This window comes from Rutidosis leptorrhynchoides, chromosome 8 (assembly GCF_046630445.1).
Source record: "Rutidosis leptorrhynchoides isolate AG116_Rl617_1_P2 chromosome 8, CSIRO_AGI_Rlap_v1, whole genome shotgun sequence".
Taxonomy (NCBI): domain Eukaryota; kingdom Viridiplantae; phylum Streptophyta; class Magnoliopsida; order Asterales; family Asteraceae; genus Rutidosis; species Rutidosis leptorrhynchoides.
In genome coordinates, this window is record NC_092340.1 from 337502541 (window position 1) to 337521034 (window position 18494).

Consider the following 18494-nt stretch of genomic DNA (forward strand, 5'->3'; position numbering starts at 1 on the left):
ACCAGCAAACAGGACCAGCTGCGCAGAACAACCACCACAGGGACCAGCTGCGCAGAACAACCAGCACAGGGACCAGCTGCGCAGAACAACCAGCACAGGGACCAGCTGCGTAAAACAACCAGCACAGGGACCAGCTGCGCAGAACAACCAGCACAGGGACCAGCAATGCAGAACAACCAGCACAAGGACCAGCAATGCAGAACAACCAGCACAAAACACTTAGCCAAATTTCAGCTTACTAAGAAAACTTAGTACTGAAAACACTTAGTCAAATTTCAGGTAGACCAAGTCATGATAGTAAATAATGGAAAATCACTTTTGGGTCCAGGTAATCTATCACTTAATGGGTGTACACTCCGTACCTCCAAACCCATTTACAAGTGTAGATTAAAACCCAAAATTACACTAAATTTACAACAAGAATCATCTCCCATAAATAATGGGCGGTGATAAATCCAACATGTGTTTTGATAAATCCACTCATTATGTGCATTATCAGATTGTACACTACAAACAAGTAATGCATAATATGAGTGGATTTATCAAAATCCTTGTTGAATTTATCACCACCCATAAATATTAAGTTGCAACTTTTTTTTTTTTTTTTTTCTTCTTCTGTATTTGTGTAAACCTTGAAAGCCTTAATATAGAAGTGGCACATAGAGCACAATAGGAGATTAGGAGAGTACTTCAGTGCTAAAACATAATCAGCATAAAATCCTACAACAGCAAACTATAGTTCCATATGAGTTTTGAAACTTCGAGTGGATTTAAGCTGAGCTGACCCCAACACTTTGCTGTCTATTTTGTATTTTTTTTTTTTTTAAGATAATTAATCTGTTGATTATGATTACAAAAATAAATTTCAACACATATAACTTGTTCCAGTTTTAGTTTAAAAAAAAAAAAATTATTATTATTATTATTTGATCCGTTTGATCTGTTCGAAATGAAGCATGGACTCACTTACAAGTAGGTGAATCAAAGTACTACCTGTAGCTAACGGGACAGAATGATCATGATGACTATAGCGTGTAATGAATGAATCAAAGGCTATGGTATCAAATAATGAAAATCTGATATTTAATACTATCATCTTTTTTTTTTTTTTTTTTGGCAAAAATATTAATATGTATATATATATAATAGAACCGAAGTTCTGGTGAAACAATATTGAGCAGATCATAATGATCTGTGGGAGTACTTGATCACAGACGATCAAAACTCATTGACTTTCATTATGTTCGTTCTAAACATTATGAACGACTACTACAGAGTGAGCAATAATGAAATTACAATGACTAACAAACAATAATCACCAAACCTAACCCTAAAATATACACATAAACCCGAACCCGTACCCAACTCCGCAACATCACTCCTCAGAAACCGCCAATCCAAAGCATTCACCGGACAACCCAAGAACACCTAACCCGAGGCCTATTTGTCGAAGTCAACTAAGTCAACAACGCCGGCAACAACATCAAGCCCACTAAAGACCTAACGACGGGAAAAATGGAATGAATGAACCAAACAAGCAGCAACAAAACAGCACAAAATGCAGAATCAAACCGTATCGAGACCAATCACCTCCGCCAAGTTTTCTAAGGACATTTACAAACCCCCGGACCCAAGCAGCAAGCAAACAGCGCCAGCAGCCGTTAGCAGCCGCCAACAACCACCAGCAACACCCGCAACCACCAAGAAAATGACGGCAACTACTAGCCACCACTCGAGGACGACATCAGCCACTGACCGCCCTTGGTAGCCGTAGGCAGCGGTCCAGCCACCGGAATCCGCCGGATTTCAACAATAAACACATACAACCACAAACCCGCTAGGAACCCACCAACCCCACCACAAAGCCTAAATCGACCAAAGTACCTGTAGAGTTCCAATGGAACTCGCCGCCTACAACTACCCAGGAAGAAAAAAGGCCCTTTGATGAACCGTCAAGTGAGATCAGCAGCAAACCCCGTCATCCCCAACGAACCGAACCCTAAATCAAACCCCCAAAACTCAAACAAACCCCAGATCCCGAGCAACAAGAGCACGAAATCGCCGCCTGGATGCCGTTAAAGTGACAGGAGAAGGAATCAATTCGAGCGACGCCGGAGAAACAAGGGAATTAGCAGTTGTACCTTATTACGACGGAAAGCAAGTAAAGCCGAACCACCGGCGAGATGCCGGTGGTCAGAAACGGTACGAACCAGAGATCTACAAAATACTTGATGAGTGGATCTAGAAGAAGGTGTTGATGAAGGAGGATATTTGAGAATAAATTAATATACACCAAGTAAAGAACAGTAGCCGGATGAATGAAATGTAGCCGGAAGTTGGTTGAAAAGTAAAAAGTTTAATACTATCATCTATCATCTATACATATATCAAATAATGAGAGGACATAAATGAACTAAAAAGCAACTCTCAAGATGACAATTTCATTATTACTCAAGTAAATATCGTTTTAACCGTTATCCAACTCCCAACTAGTATGCTTTCGCAAAATCTAGAGTATTACTATCCAAAGTTTGGAACAACCTTTTGCAACTTTATAAGTAGCAACAGAAACTCATCATGAAAACAATTATTTTTTCTTTAATTATTTATTAATTCTTCAGATTAAGTCATGACTTCAAGTATCACCAATTATACGATTCTTGTTAATTAGAAGCCAACTAATAGTGACTACTCACAAACACACACACACAATCAACCAAATAATCGGAAACACCAAATGCCTACATGTGAAATCATACCTTCTCTTCCACGCTCATCAATTCGTGTCTTCAAAACTTTTTTCTTTTTAAGGAGCATTTTGACCAGCACCAGTCGGTTTCTCATTTTGATCTGAATGATACTTATCAGAAGATTCATTCTTGTTTAAAGCTTGATGGCTTTCTTCTTTTAATAAACATATAGGATCAATGCCAGACATACCTTTTCTACTTTTTGTTCATCAAAATTCAAATTCATATTTTCCACACTCAAAGTTTTTATATTTAACTTTGAATCAACAACTTGCTTTTTTGGAGGATCCGGTGAGGCTAAGTTCACTACATCTGTAGTCTCATCATCTTCATCATTCAGAGTAATCCATCACAACCCTCCTTTTTCTATTATTTATTTCCTTCACCATTAGATCCTCTTTTCTTGTTCATCTGATAATCATCATCATCATCACTACTTTCATCCTCTATCGATCCATTTGCACGTACCTGAGCATCTGCAACATATTAGATACTCGTTTAGATTTAAAGGAATCTCCAAAAAAATAAACATTTCAAGTAAATCAATATGATAAAATGTAACAGACCAATTGAATTTGATGGATTGAAGAGTCTGAAGTTTGATTAGAAAAACTAGTTCTTGAAGTTTATACACAATTCCTTACACCTTCCATGTTATCCATCATTTCGTCGAAAGCCGCAAAAGAATCAACCGAATTCAAGATCTTTTTACTACCCACTCCTCGATGAAAGGCATTTTTCCATTTTTATCGAGAACTTAGGTGCAACTGAAGCAGAAGGAAATTTAGTATGTAAAACAAGAACATGTTCATCTAACTTTGAAGCCCCACTGTATCAAAGTCGTTTCGTGCCACACACACTAGGGTCATCGACCTTCATATTTTCGGCAACATGTGACCCAACAATATCAACAATAGAACCCGAAGAAGAGCCTTTTGTAGAACAAAGGACTTGTGAAATAATTCATCGATGGAGTAAATCAACTGATTCAAAAACCGGCATAGAACACGAGGTGGTAACACCTACTAAAATGTCCTTGTACAAAGGACGCGGACTCGATTGAACCATGGGAGACACAACAACTGGCACATCGTTGTCATGATCGGTGGGCCCATTCGCATTGTTACCACTCTCTATGCACAAATACCGGAACAAGACAATCCACACTTTCAAAGTGACACAACAGGGTTTTGCGATTCCAGTATAGCACAATGGGAAGCAAAAATGTGAGACTGACATGAAATTGGTACCTCTATCATGGTGTCCTGCTCCTTCCTGATCATTGTTCACATGAGATTGGTAATTACTAATTAGTATGCCACCAAGCAGTTAATATGCCACCTGTCAGGCCACAAAAACATACTGTTATAACAAGCATACATGAATAAAGTATATGACAACTCTAAACAAAGAACAGGGTAGGTATACCGGCCACTTCCGCTTATCATGAACCTTTACAACAGTAGTAACGCACAGCCTACAGTAAGTAATACTTACAGATAAAGTAGAAGAAGTGTTTGAAGAAGAACACACACACACACACCCCTTCAGTTTCACACCAATGTACTTTTCAACACGAACCTCTGTATCAACCCGAGTCCGGTCGTCATCATAATCATTATCAGCCGGTTCACCCTTATGTTGGAAGTCAATAACATTAAGTAAGTTGCAACTCAGATAAAGTCCAACCCATTATTCCAAATTTCCAACGTTACCATTTGCCACAGCCTACATGCATGCTTACGATCAATCAATATACTGTAACAAAACTTACTTATAGGCATGCAACATATATACAATGCAACACATAAAAACGACAAATGGAGTTTAACATACCATATGCACCTCACTCAGCATTGTAAGATTCATCATGCACAACCAAATCCTTCCTATGGTAACAACATTTACATGACTAGGCAACATTTTTTTATGTGTCACCCCCATATATCTTGTCAGCAACTTTCACAAGTTAAGGTTGGAATATTGTTGTAATGAACTTTGTATTTTCTGAATCACTGCCAAACACCGAACCATATCTAGAAACAAGTTGTCAAGAATACCAATTATATGACATGATAGCCAGGATCCATGTTGTAAAGTCAGTCAGACTAGTCCTTTACTAGTCAGATTTTGGGACTAATCGGCCCAACTAGGCCCAAGTCAGACAAAGTCACCGGTCAACGGGTTGAAATTTGGTTACTCTCAGTCTAGCTCAACCTCTCTTCTTTTTCTTATTAGCTTTCTTCTTGTTGTTGTTAGCTTTCTGCTCTGCTAACCATTTTTTCAGTTTTTTAAACGATTCCTTCAGTTTTTATATGAACCTAGGGTGAGAGCACATGTAGTCCTGGAATGATTTCTTTAAGTTTACTAACATCTCTAAATATTCCTCTTTGTTATCGTTGTGGTTTAGCAAATCCAAGAAAAGCTTATTCCATAGTTCCCTTTGGAACGAACTGTAGACATCAATCAAGTACCACCATTAATCACAATTTGGTTATAAATATATGACACATCTAGAGTCTTGATTCAATAAATAGTACAAGTACTTGATTAGTTTTAAATTAAATACCGTTTAACTTTCACTTTTGGTTGATATTGATATGAATCGCTGCCATCAGGATTTGCTTTTTTTTCGGTCTGCATATACTTCTCGTGAATCATCAAATAAACATTAACACAAAGGGCATAACTGTCAACCTAGCAATAAATAAGAAAGTCCACTCAAACTAAGTTAATGTGACTATATGAGCTTGCATAACAAGACACAATGTGGTATTATCGGTCACTACTACAATCATACCTGATATTTCCATGGTTTTTTCTCTTGCATTTGTATACAGATGTAATCAGGTGTTTTACAATTTGCGTTGAAATTGGTCCCGTTTGGAAATTTTTGTAGGTCTATTCCTCTACCCCAGTCAACAAGGCAAAGTCCCTACAAAAGAACATGCACGATGCTGTTTTAAACAGTAGTATTTTTACACATAAAAAAATAACATTCCTGAAGTGCTAAATGTAACTGTATGTAACCTGTTCACGCCAACAACCGCTACGGGCCCGAAAACCATCTTCCACTAGATCGCCCCTGCCAAAAGATATAGCCTTTGTGATTATACTGTATGTATGTAGTCAATGTTGCAGTTATATAGTTCGAAAAATATAAAAGCAACACGTCTATTATTAATATATATATGACACAAAAATGATTAGTATAAATAGCCCGCATTAAAGACCAAACCTAGAAAATGTTTTTAAGAACTATGGAGGTAATAAAAAAAGAAGGTCAAAGGTAAAAGGTTTTTCCCCGTTCAGGCTACCCGGGAGGGCGAGTAACCCGACCCATACTCTGATGTACGTAGTCCATCAGGATTACTCTCCGACCCATCCCTGGCCACCATAAAATATTCGGCCTAGACATGATTCGAAACCTGAGACCTCTTGCAAGGAACTCAGAGCCTAACCACTGGGCTATCTTGTGATGGTTTAAGAACTATAGAGGTGCGAACCATATTGAATATTCGGTTTTGTTGGTGATGTATATATATTTACTCTAAAACATCTTGAAGCAATTATGAAAACAACATGTAATCTAGTAGAGCAACTATTCCAACACTGATTTTACCTAACATTTCGCAACATGAGATTATCGGCTTTAAAGTCGCCATGAATAATGTCATTCCGATGCAAACTTTCGAGCATTGAGAGCATCTCAATTGTATAATATATACACAGCTCTTCGTCCATGTCCTTGCTAAGATTTATGGCATTCTGAGCAATTTCATACAATTAGTACAAATATACACAAAAGCATCACTAAGATAATACTAATAATAATAATCATACATAATTAAGTCTCAAACTCACCAAAAGCGTCCCATGGGCTAAAAAATTTGTAATAAGAACATTGGAATCTGAATAGAGATGCACTCCATGAGCATATCCAAAGAACAATCTCTGGGGAGGAACAATTGAACATAAACAACAGTTGACTTACGTTTCGATCATTTACTTACGTTTGATCTTAACAAAAAAAAATTTAAAAATTACAATTTAGCTAAAAACAAAGAGATTAGCTTAAAGAAAACGGGTAACCCAAACATGTTTAAAAGTTGGCAAAAATAAACTTTCAACTCATCTTACTAACAATAACATAAAAATCTTAATTGGACAAAGAGGGTTACACCATCAACTAGGCGAGGACCTTTTCGATTGTGCCAACATGTTACATGTTACCCAATTTAACACCTCTAATAAATATATGAAAAAAAACAGGAGGGAGTGTGTACTTGATCATTTGGGACCCTCTTCTCAAGTTGACGATACATGTAAAACTCCCATGGGATCAGAGACTTTTCTAGACTTTTCTATGTGCAAGAGATTTAAACATACGTTAAATATCATTCCACAACCATATTAGAAGAAATCTAGTTATGAAAGACAGAGATTACTAGATATTAAACCACCTTTACAGCAACAAGTTTGTCTGGATCACTCTTGATACACCCCTCGTATACTTCTCCGAAAGCACCTGCACCGGCTAATCTCCCGATCTGATACTTGTCTCCACCTGTTAGATGAAAAAAAGAGAGTAGAAAGTCAGATCAATATATTATTATAATTATTATTATTATTATTATTATTATTGAAAATCACGATGCGATAACATGAGTGAACGTCACATTACCTATCTCGATAACCTTCGACAGAGATGATAATGATACCTTACTAGTATAGTATCCCTGAAAATTTACATACGTATAAATATATTGTGCTTTAAACATTCCGAGAATATTGACCACGGATGTTTAAATATCTAGTGGTTTATGATATACTTGTAAATTATATCATAAACCACTAGTTCATGAATAAGCTTTATCTTATCATACATTGTCCTACAAATACACTGGTAAGTTGCACCCATGTATACGTAAATACTTGTAACAACCCAAACCAATAACCAACCGTTACGCGAAACAAAGTTTTTATTTTTATTTTTATAACAGTGGAGTGCGCCACGCGCACCACCTCAGGGTGCGCGGCGCGCACAGGTCAGTTCTGTCCGGTTTTGCAATTTTTCAAATAAAGATCTCCCACTTCCCGACATATTTAGACGAAACGCTTTTCACAACATGTCATAATAGTTAAAACTCACACGATTCAATAATAAAATGAGTTTTACAAAACGGGGCCCACATCGGCCGTTTTACGAGTTTCATACAAAACACGAGTTTCGACCACATTAGTTTAAATTCCAAACAACACTAAGAGCATGGTGTTTGGGTCAGTTTGGCCTGTTTGTAAATGATAATATATCAAACGCGTTAAAAAGATAAATTTAAGTGCGGAGTGGCTAGAAGTTGTCTAAAGTACACTCAAATGCTTAAAAAGCCTAACTCTATATAGTTCTATATAAGCATCGGGAATATTGTGGACGATGAACCATTTTGGGTGTACTAGTAATCTTCATTGGATTGTTAACATATAGACACTGTCATTGTGCTGATGCTGATTTTTTTTTAAGCTAAAAGGGGCATTTGCACACCTCCAGATTTTGTGACAATATAAAAGTAATAACATGGAATGTATTTCATACCTCGTATTCTGATACTTGTGCTTCTAGCAAAATATCTTCTATAACTAATTCTGACCACTTATCCACATAGACATTGTCAACGGGATCCAAACTCACATCGTCAACTTTGGATTCTACATCACTCTACAAAAGATGTTTGCCCAATATTAGTGGTCTCGCAATTAAACATAGAAAAAGCAGTTGACTAGCCACACAAAGATAAGAGTAATAGAATGGAATATAACCAATTGATTTGATTCGAGTAATAGCAGTTCTCATAATAACATTTTCATCAAACCCTACAACAAGTTATCTACACCCACCTGGCACTTCCCTTTCCGTCTTAGACCGTAGCTTACCGTCGTTGACCAATTTTCTGGACCTAATTTGACTAGTAAAATTGGACACTGCAGCTGACCGCCGTTGACCTGGACCTATTTTGACTAGTAAAATTGAACTCTCTCATAAACCGATTGATCACCGATTATTTCCGATTTCTTCAACGCCAATTTTACTACTAAAAAAATTATACTTCTATCTTAGAAACGTAGCAAACTTGACATTATACTTCCTCTATCAAACACTAGCTCATAGCTTAACCCAAAAAATAATATTAGTAGTTGAATTAATACGTATCTATTGATTAATATATGATCCATACATAGTGAACTAAAGTTACAATAACGAAGTTTGTGGACCCAAGTGAACTCTATTAAACTAGGGTAATAGCTGAACAAAAAGCAAAATATGTTATAGCATATATAGTACAACTAAAAGCGTTGCAAATTTTTAAATTTCAAAACGATGTAAATAACTAAGAAAAATAAAAGTTAAGGGCTTATACCAACTCTTCCAAAGCTGCTATTCGAGTATCCCTTTGAGACTTTGACTCTTCCATAAATGGTATTCGATCATCCTTCAAGGACATTTGAGACATCATATCCTGCATCGGTCGTGGTGGTAATTCAATACTGACATCCTTGCGTAAATTTGTCCGTAATGTTTCCTCCAACATCAACGCATATATATTCAGGGATGCTACCTCATCATCTTTCGCCAACGCATACTTTTTTAGGGATGCTACCTCATCATCTCTCTGAGACAACATGTCCTCCAATTCTTTAACACGGATTAGCAAGCTATCGTTCGTCGGTCTCATAACCTTTATGACCGTGTCTGTAAAACCCCCAATATCCATGTTTGTGCCTCGACCCTCCACGTCCGCTTGTGTACCCCGACCCTCCACGTCCGCTTGTGTTCCCCGAACCTCTACGTCCTCGTCTGTACCTATGATGTCGGTGCCATCGAAATACTTATGACTAGCTATCCACCAATCAGTCTTTGCCTCAGCATCTGTCAGTGTTAACGTCGACTTTGGAACGCCATTCGCCTAACATTAAATTAAATTATTAACCATATAAAAGTTATTAACATTATTATAATAATTAATAAGTTGCAAATATGATAAATCAATGGATTAAGAAATATACATACATCATCATCATCGATCTTCATATATTCTTTAATTTTGTCCCAACTTATGCCACCATGCCTGCCACCAATCTTTTTCCATGCGAGTGCCCTAGGAATTACATCCTTAAGCTCCTCTTTAATGGCAAATTGTCGTGCAGAAAGAAACGCCTCAAAAATCCACATCTACACATTAATTAGAAATAGTAAATACATATGTCGTTATCAATGGTCTAGGATTAAGATCACTACTAGAATATAGATCAGATGGTTGCATATCTTTGCAGCTTGCTCGCTGCAAATAAACATCTTCAATAAGTTTAATTAAAAGTAAAGAAAATGTAATTTGCTAATGAACTTTTGGTTTCCCTCTTAAACCACAACCCTATTAAAGTGGTAGAACCATACGAAAGTGTTAATACTTGTGTTACAGCTGATGAACTGCTTAATTTTTCCAAAATAAATAACTATCATTGTCAATTTTGACATCTAATAAGAAAAAATTATTGACAATCCCCAATATAAGATGTATCATCTGAGTTATTTATATATGTAGCCTATATGGAATTCTAGATAAATTGCTTATATAAAATCTAATATTAAAACTATGGTTTACTAGTTTATTTGAATTTCGTTTACAATGCATGATAAAAAAAATGACAATCAACAAACAACTAAAAAAAACACAATGTAGTTAGAACTCACCCGAAAGGCCCAAATAAAACCTTCTGATGTTCGATTTATCTTATGCGTACCACCTACCTTATCTAGCTCTTGGAATGTTTTTTCCCATAAGTATGAACCCCAAGGGAAAGCATTGAACGCGTCTAGGTCCATTACTAGCTTAAAAAAAGAATCTTGAACAATCTTTGTAGGGTGTCGTCCCTCGAAACCCACCAACAAGACCACCAACAAGGAAAGACTTAGGCCTCGTATGGCTCACGGAATGCAATGGGATTCCAGCGGAATTGGAATCGAATTTAGACACGCATCGTGTCTAAATTTGATTCCAATTCCGCTGGAACTCCATTGGATTCCATGAGCCAAACGGGGCTTTACGGCATCAGAGTCGGACATAGCTTCAAAGAAGGCCTTATCGTCAAAAATCGTCATGAGGTCAGATATTTTAATAGATGTCTTTGGATTTATATGTGGAAACAATCTGCTCCTCAGATTATCTCTAATATGGGCACTGGCTTCATCTACTGAGGCACGTCCGCCAAACCTCAAGCCGGTCATGAGACAAAACTCTTGTTGGCGAAACAGGATATCTCGATTACCGGCTCGAAACACCAACTCATGAGGGTGTTCAAGACTCCTAGTCTGCAAAATCCTATCGACCAAGCAGCTTTCTCCTTGGAAATAGCGGACGTTAAGCCAAGGCCCGAAAACTGTGGCATTAAAAAGCTTCTTTCTTTCTGGGGTTAACTTCTTCATATCAGAGGTATCAGAGGCTATGTGGATTTGACCTCTGAAATTAAATTGTCGCCTGTCAAACTAGCAAAAGAATGGTAAATAGTTTAATAATACAACAATAAAAACCGTTAAAATGTAATTGACATGTTAGTAAGTCATGAATAAAAATGTCAAAGAGCAATACTATTTCGAACATAAGTATAAAGTCATATTATATAAGTTTCATAAAAAAAAGCTAGGGACATAAATATATTAATCACTAAAAGATTTTAAAAAACCAACACTTTTTAAAGAAAATTCAATACTTATATCATTAAAAAAAGATACATCATGCTTATCAACACGAGTCAGTAGTATATAGCCCTAGAGAAATTCTCATAATAAAATTTGTCAAAGTGCCTGCCTGAACAATCAACTCCAGTATGATTATTCGTCCAATCATATGCTTACAAAGCATATAATAATCTCTTTAATAGTCTTTAGTTCATACTACTAAAAAATCAATCAAGATACAACTATAACAAGTTATTAACTAAAGTTATCAACAATTAAACATGTGAAAAATAGTACTCCGTAATATTCATCTCAATCAACACAAAAAACCTCTAACATATAATCACATACAAACATTACATCAAATTCAAGCTAAAATCAAATCACGCACGCGTGCCCGCCCACACGCACACGCACACGCACGCCCGCACGCGCAAACACGCATGCACGTGTTCACACACACACACACACACACATACATACATACATACATACATAAACTATAATAAGTCATTAACTAAAGTTGTCAACATTTAAACATGTGAAAATTAGTAATATACATATTCATCTCAACCATAAAAACCTACACAATACAATCTCTTACAAACATCATACCCAAGTCAAATTGAAATCAATTATCATACATACTACATACAAGCTCTAATGAAATGAACATTGTTGTAATTACCGTGTTGGACCAATCTTGACATAAAGTAATAGTTAGAGGTTTATTTTGTGAAATTATATCTCAAATGGATTTGAGGAGGTGGAACATGTGAACGGATAACAAGTGGGCTAGCCGTCATTGTTTTCAATTTTGCTTCTTCCTTGACTTTTCTACTTTATTCTAGACTTGACTATCCTAGATGATTCTAGACTTGGTTATCCTAGATTTTTCTAGACTAGACTTGATTAACTTAATGGATAAGGTTAATCAACTATAAATAGGGATATAATAAGGAGATTGTAATAAGAGTTTTTCTATAATTGGAGAAGGATTTCCAATAAGTTCTTGTTCTTAAATTTTACTATTCTGTCTTCATAATCTGGTACCAAATTTCTTCAATTGGTATCAGAGCTGAGTTACAAAAGGGATCGTGTTGTTGATCAAAAGGACTAGACCAATCACCAGATTCTAAGACAGAAAAATACGAGCGTCGATCGAAGACCAGATTCATGGGGGATATTATCAATACCTCGGATGCAATCAAGGATACCAGCCATCTTACGTTCCAGTGCCCTATCCTAACTGCGACCAATTATCCCATCTGGTCGCTTAGGATCAAAGCGATTTTTAAGGCACATGGAATCTGGGAATCAATTGAACCTGGAACTGATGTCGATCAGAAAAAGGATAATGCTGCAATCGCTTATCTGTATCAGTCTTTACCTGAAGACTTGATTCTTCAAGTTGCAAGTTGCACCCATGCGAAGGAAATCTGGGATGCAATCAAGACCCGTCACCTTGGAGTTGAACGAGTAATGGAGGCTAGGCTTCAAACTCTTAAAGCTGAATTTGAAACAGCAAGGATGAAAGATAACGAAAAAAATTGATGATTTTGCAGCAAAACTTTCTGGAATTGCCTCAAAATCAGCTGCATTTGGAACCGTCATTGAGGAAACCACGTTAGTGAGAAAAATATTAACTGCCATACCAGAAAAATTCTTAAATATGGCAGCCACTATCGAACAACTGGTTGATCTCAAAACGGTGAAATTCCAGGAAGTTGTGGGTAGGCTAAAAGCTTACGAAGAACGAACCAGTCTAAAGACTACAAATAACAGCCATGACCAACTTCTGTTGTCCTATGAAGGATGGGACTCGAGAAAGAAAAGGGAAAACAACTTTGGTCGAGGTCGAGGGAATGGCCAAGGCACCCGGGGTAGGGGCCGAGGTCGTGGACAGTTTGGTGGTCGAGGAAGGGGTTCAGGCCGCGGGCAAAACTTTTTTGCTGGTAGACAAATAACTGAAAACTTAACTAAAGATCGATCAAAGCTGCAGTGTTTTCGATGTGATGCATTTGGACACTTCTCATCCGATTGTCCAACACGAAAGAAAGGAGAACAAGCAAATTTGACTCAAGCTAGATCAACCGAACTACCAGTGGCTAATGATGACAGACCTGCACTATTGATGTCCGTAGCCAATCAAAGAAGCGAGAAGGAAGTAATTCATCTAAGTGAAAAGAAGGTTTTTCCAGCAAAGTATGAGTCACATGATGGTGGAGAAAACATGTGGTACTTAGATACTGGAGCAACAAACCACATGACAAGAAACAAAGGACTGTTTTCAAAACTTGATACGGATATTGGTGGTACAGTGAGATTTGGGGATAACTCGTGTGTGGATATAGAAGGAAGAGGATCTATTCTTTTAACATGTAAGAATGGTGAACAACGTTTGTTGACCGACATACTTTATATCCCATACTTAAAGACTAACATATTTAGTCTTGGGCAAGCTGAAGAAGGGGGTTGTGTAATCTTGATCAAACATGGTTTCTTATATATGTTTGAGGTAGATGGATCGCTGCTAATGAAGGTTCAAAGGTCCCCTAATCGGTTGTATAAAATTAATCTCGAGGTTGGGACACCAATCTGTTTACATGCCAAGATTGATGATCCAGCATGGTTGTGGCATGCCCGTCTCGGTCATGTGAACTTTGATACAAGAAAGCGGCTAGGGACCAACAATCTAGTGGATGGAGTGCCGGTTATTGATCACCCTACACAGATGTGTGAAGCATGTTTAGCAGGGAAACATTCACGACAAAGTTTTCCTGTCCAGACGACTTTTAGAGCCCAAAATCCACTGGAACAGGTTTATGCAGACCTATGCGGACCCATATCCCCTGCCACCCAAGCGGGAAACAAGTACGTTATGCTGATTGTTGATGATCACAGCAGGTTTATGTGGTCTTTCATGTTAAAAACTAAAGGAGAGGCATTTGAGCAATTCAAGAAATTCAAGGCGATTGCTGAAAATCAATATGGAAGGAAAATAAAGGTCCTTAGAACTGATCGGGGAGGAGAATTTACATCCAACGAGTTCAATCAGTATTGTGATTATGCTGGAATCACAAGACAGATGACTGCACCTTACACGCCACAGCAGAATGGTATCGTTGAAAGGCGAAATCGAACAGTGATGAGCACAACAAGGAGTATTCTTAAAGCAATGGATATGCCACAAAGTTTCTGGGCTGAAGCAGTACGTCACTCGGTTTATATTCTAAACAGGTTGCCCACGAAGATTCTGAAAAATCAAACACCATATGAGGCTTTAAAAGGAAGAAGACCAAATCTTGATCATTTACGGGTGTTTGGATGCGTTGGATATGTGAAAGTACCTTCAGATCAAGTAAAAAAACTTGATGACAGAAGTATTCCTATGGTTTATTTAGGAACTGAACCAGGAACTAAGGCACATCGTATGTATGATCCCGAGAAGATGAAAATAGTAATCAGTCGAGATGTGGAATTTGATGAAGCACGCAAATGGGATTGGCATTCCGGAGTAGAATACAATCAAGAACCTAATCACAAAGGAGAATTCGTGATACATATAAACCCCGGTGAAGTTTTCTCGGCTGATCAAAATTCCGAAAATGCGCCTACTGAACCAGGCAGCCCAAGTAGCTCATATAGCCCACAAAGCAGCAACTCCTCAAGTCAAGGAAGATCGACCAATGAGGAAAGCATAACCCATTCTGATGTTAGCAGTCCTGAAACAACAGTAAAACAACGAGGACCTATATTGTCTCGTCTCCCGACAGATACAGTCAATGAGTCAGATCCATCTATGGCAGAAGAGGAGACATATGATGATACACCACCTCGAGGTTGGAAAAATCAAAGTGATATATATGATCTTCTTCTTACCGAAGGAGAACCAACAAACTTCAAGGAAGCTACAAGACATAAAGAATGGAAGCAAGCTATGGAAGGTGAAATAGCTTCCATTGAAAGGAATAATACTTGGGAGTTAATGGATCTACCCCAAGGACACCGACCTATTGGACTAAAATGGGTATACAAAATTAAAAGGGATGCAAAAGGAAATGTCACACGACATAAAGCACGGCTAGTTGCCAAAGGCTACATCCAGACACATGGTGTAGACTTTGACGAGGTATTCGCACCCGTAGCTAGACTTGAGACTGTTAGACTTATTCTAGCTTTGGCAGCCCAAAGAGGGTGGGATGTTCATCACCTAGATGTTAAAACAGCATTTCTACACGGTGACCTCAAGGAAGAAGTCTTCGTATCTCAACCGGAAGGTTTTGTGATAAAGGGGAAGGAACAAAAGGTGTACAGACTGTCAAAGGCTCTCTATGGCCTGAAGCAAGCCCCACGTGCTTGGAATACAAAATTAGATGGAGTTCTAAAGGAATATGGATTTCGAAGGTGTAAGCTTGAACAAGCTGTATACACAAAAAGAACACAAGAAGGATCACTTTTGGTAGGAATTTATGTTGATGATTTGATTGTAACGGGTAATAACCTGGAGAAAATCAAACAATTCAAAAGGCAAATGGAAGATAAATTCGAGATGAGTGATCTGGGCTTACTTTCTTATTATCTCGGACTCGAAGTAATACAAGGCATAGATGGAATAAAAATTCATCAATCAAGATATGCTAAAAGAATCCTAGAGGAAGCAGGAATGTGGGAGTGCAATTCCACCAAATATCCAATGGGACCAGGTCTGAAGTTGATGAAAGATGATGGCAGCAAATGTGTTGATGCAACTGAATACCGGAAAACAATTGGATGCCTTCGGTATTTAACTCATACACGGCCAGATCTTGCATACTCGGTGGGATATGCAAGTAGGTATATGCAAACTCCTAAAATTACTCATCTTCAAGCTGTTAAGCAAATTCTCAGGTACTTGAAAGGTACAGTAGACCTGGGTATTCACTATCGAAGGAATGGTAGCAATAACCTACTTGGATTTAGCGACAGCAGCTTCTCGGTGGACCCAGATGATGGAAAGGGTACTACTGGATTAGTGTTCTACTTTGATGATGGACCTATTGCTTGGAATTCACAAAAACAACAAACAGTGGCCTTATCATCCTGTGAAGCAGAATTTATGGCTGCTACTGCAGCAGCTTGTCAAGCAATATGGTTAAGGGGACTCCTAGTTGAAATAACTGGAAGAAAAGAAGAACAAGTTGTAATCAAAGTTGATAATAAGTCAGCAATATCATTGATGAAAAATCCGGTATTTCATGGAAGAAGTAAGCATATCGACACACGGTATCATTTCATACGAGAGTGTGTTGAAAACGAGAAGATTAAAGTTGAACACATCAGTGGAGATCAACAACGGGCTGATATTCTTACAAAAGCATTGCCGAAGTTAAAGTTTGCTGAAATGAGAGAGATTCTTGGGGTTCAAAGGATTGAAGACTCAAAGAAATAAATGATGACTCAATGTCAAGATTAGGGGGGTGATTGTTGGACCAATCTTGACATAAAGTAATAGTTAGAGGTTTATTTTGTGAAATTATATCTCAAATGGATTTGAGGAGGTGGAACATGTGAACGGATAACAAGTGGGCTAGCCGTCATTGTTTTCAATTTTGCTTCTTCCTTGACTTTTCTACTTTATTCTAGACTTGACTATCCTAGATGATACTAGACTTGGTTATCCTAGATTATTCTAGACTAGACTTGATTAACTTAATGGATAAGGTTAATCAACTATAAATAGGGATATAATAAGGAGATTGTAATAAGAGTTTTTCTATAATTGGAGAAGGATTTCCAATAAGTTCTTGTTCTTAAATTTTACTATTCTGTCTTCATAATCTGGTACCAAATTTCTTCATACCGGAAATGTTTTAGCATCAGCACGTGTAGCAGCAGCTTTACGGGGAGTCTTTCGATTAGATCCCTTCTTCCTTGTCATGTTTACATGTAGTCTGAACTTTGTGGAAATTGAGAATTTTGGGGGAAGTTTCCTACAAACAGAAGTACATAAGAATAAGAAAATTCAATTCAATTAAAATTAAAATTAAAATTTTACCCCAAAAAATCCCTGATCAACAACTATTAAATTAAATTATGCTTTAAACACATGAAGTAATTATATGATGTAAATTCCGTTGAGCATACATAAATCAAACAATTATATATATCAATTACAGTTTCGTGATAAGTTCAAAATTTTCAAAGTACTCAAAAAATAAGAAAGAAAAAAAACCTGTGTGTTCGACGACAATGGACAATGAGGGTAAGAAGGAAGTACAAAATTAAAAACCCTAGTAGCCCCGCTAAATGGACAAACTTTATGATCGATTCTAGTGTTCAAAGCTAATGGCGGACTTACAGAAGCGGCGAATTAGACGAACGGGGAGAGGATAATGGCGGTGACGGACGACGACGACGATTTTTTGATTACTTGACACACGTGGAACAGACTGTAGGGTGAATTGGGTGCAAAGGTGAGAATGGTAGGGAGAGTGGAGAGTGGAGGGGGGTTTTGATTTGAATTTTATGAACTTAAAATAAATCCTCGAATTTGCGGATTTGTGTAATTTCTTTGGTTGTAACGAAACATTTACATTTACATTTACATTTACTTACATTTACATTTACATTTACATTTACATTTACAATAAGTATATTAGCCACCAGCTATGAATAGTACTCCGCTACAGAATTTTTTTATTTTTTTTTATTTTTTACATAACTTAGTTTTTTCGATTCAAATTTTCCGGCCCACGCTACAGTAAAAAAAAAATTTTTTTTTACATAACTTAGTTTTTTAGATTCAAACTAGTTGTGGAGCCCTCGCTTCGCGCCGGGGGCTCCGTTTTGAATGTGAGTTAAAAAAAAAGTCTTGATCTATTTTGTAAAAAAGAATTTTTTTTTACGACATAACATTGAAGGGTTGTTCCTTTTGTGAAAGTTGCTGCTTTTAGCGTTCGGGTTTTATTTAAAAAAAAAAGTTAGTAAAGTGGGGGTTCGATTTGTATTTTAATAAAAGTTAGGGGGTTAAG

General features: G+C 37.3%; 1 protein-coding gene across 1 annotated transcript; it reads right to left on the reverse strand.

Moving 5' to 3' along the window:
• Window positions 1-2472: 2472 nt before the first annotated feature.
• LOC139864538 (mitotic checkpoint serine/threonine-protein kinase BUB1-like) lies at window positions 2473-17915 on the reverse strand. Its single transcript, XM_071853121.1, has 18 exons — window positions 17696-17915; window positions 17324-17453; window positions 10498-11289; window positions 9817-9978; window positions 9167-9712; window positions 8344-8466; window positions 7435-7489; window positions 7214-7317; window positions 7037-7114; window positions 6615-6704; window positions 6373-6518; window positions 5781-5835; window positions 5551-5685; window positions 5320-5447; window positions 4587-5203; window positions 4179-4478; window positions 3317-4091; window positions 2473-3226 (listed from the first exon to the last, which is right to left on the reverse strand). The coding sequence occupies exons 3-15, from the start codon at window positions 10627-10629 to the stop codon at window positions 5062-5064; spliced, it is 1896 nt and encodes a 631-aa protein (XP_071709222.1). The 5' UTR covers window positions 10630-11289; window positions 17324-17453; window positions 17696-17915; the 3' UTR covers window positions 2473-3226; window positions 3317-4091; window positions 4179-4478; window positions 4587-5061.
• Window positions 17916-18494: the final 579 nt, after the last annotated feature.

Coding starts and splice junctions, on each gene's coding strand:
- LOC139864538 (XM_071853121.1), bottom strand. CDS start 10,629: ATGGACCTAGACGCGTTCAATGCTTTCCCTTGGGGTTCATACTTATGG. Junction 9,713..9,816: donor TGAAGATCGATGATGATGAT/GTATGTATATTT, acceptor ATTTAATGTTAG/GCGAATGGCGTTCCAAAGTC. Junction 6,519..6,614: donor TAGCCCATGGGACGCTTTTG/GTGAGTTTGAGA, acceptor GAAATTGCTCAG/AATGCCATAAATCTTAGCAA.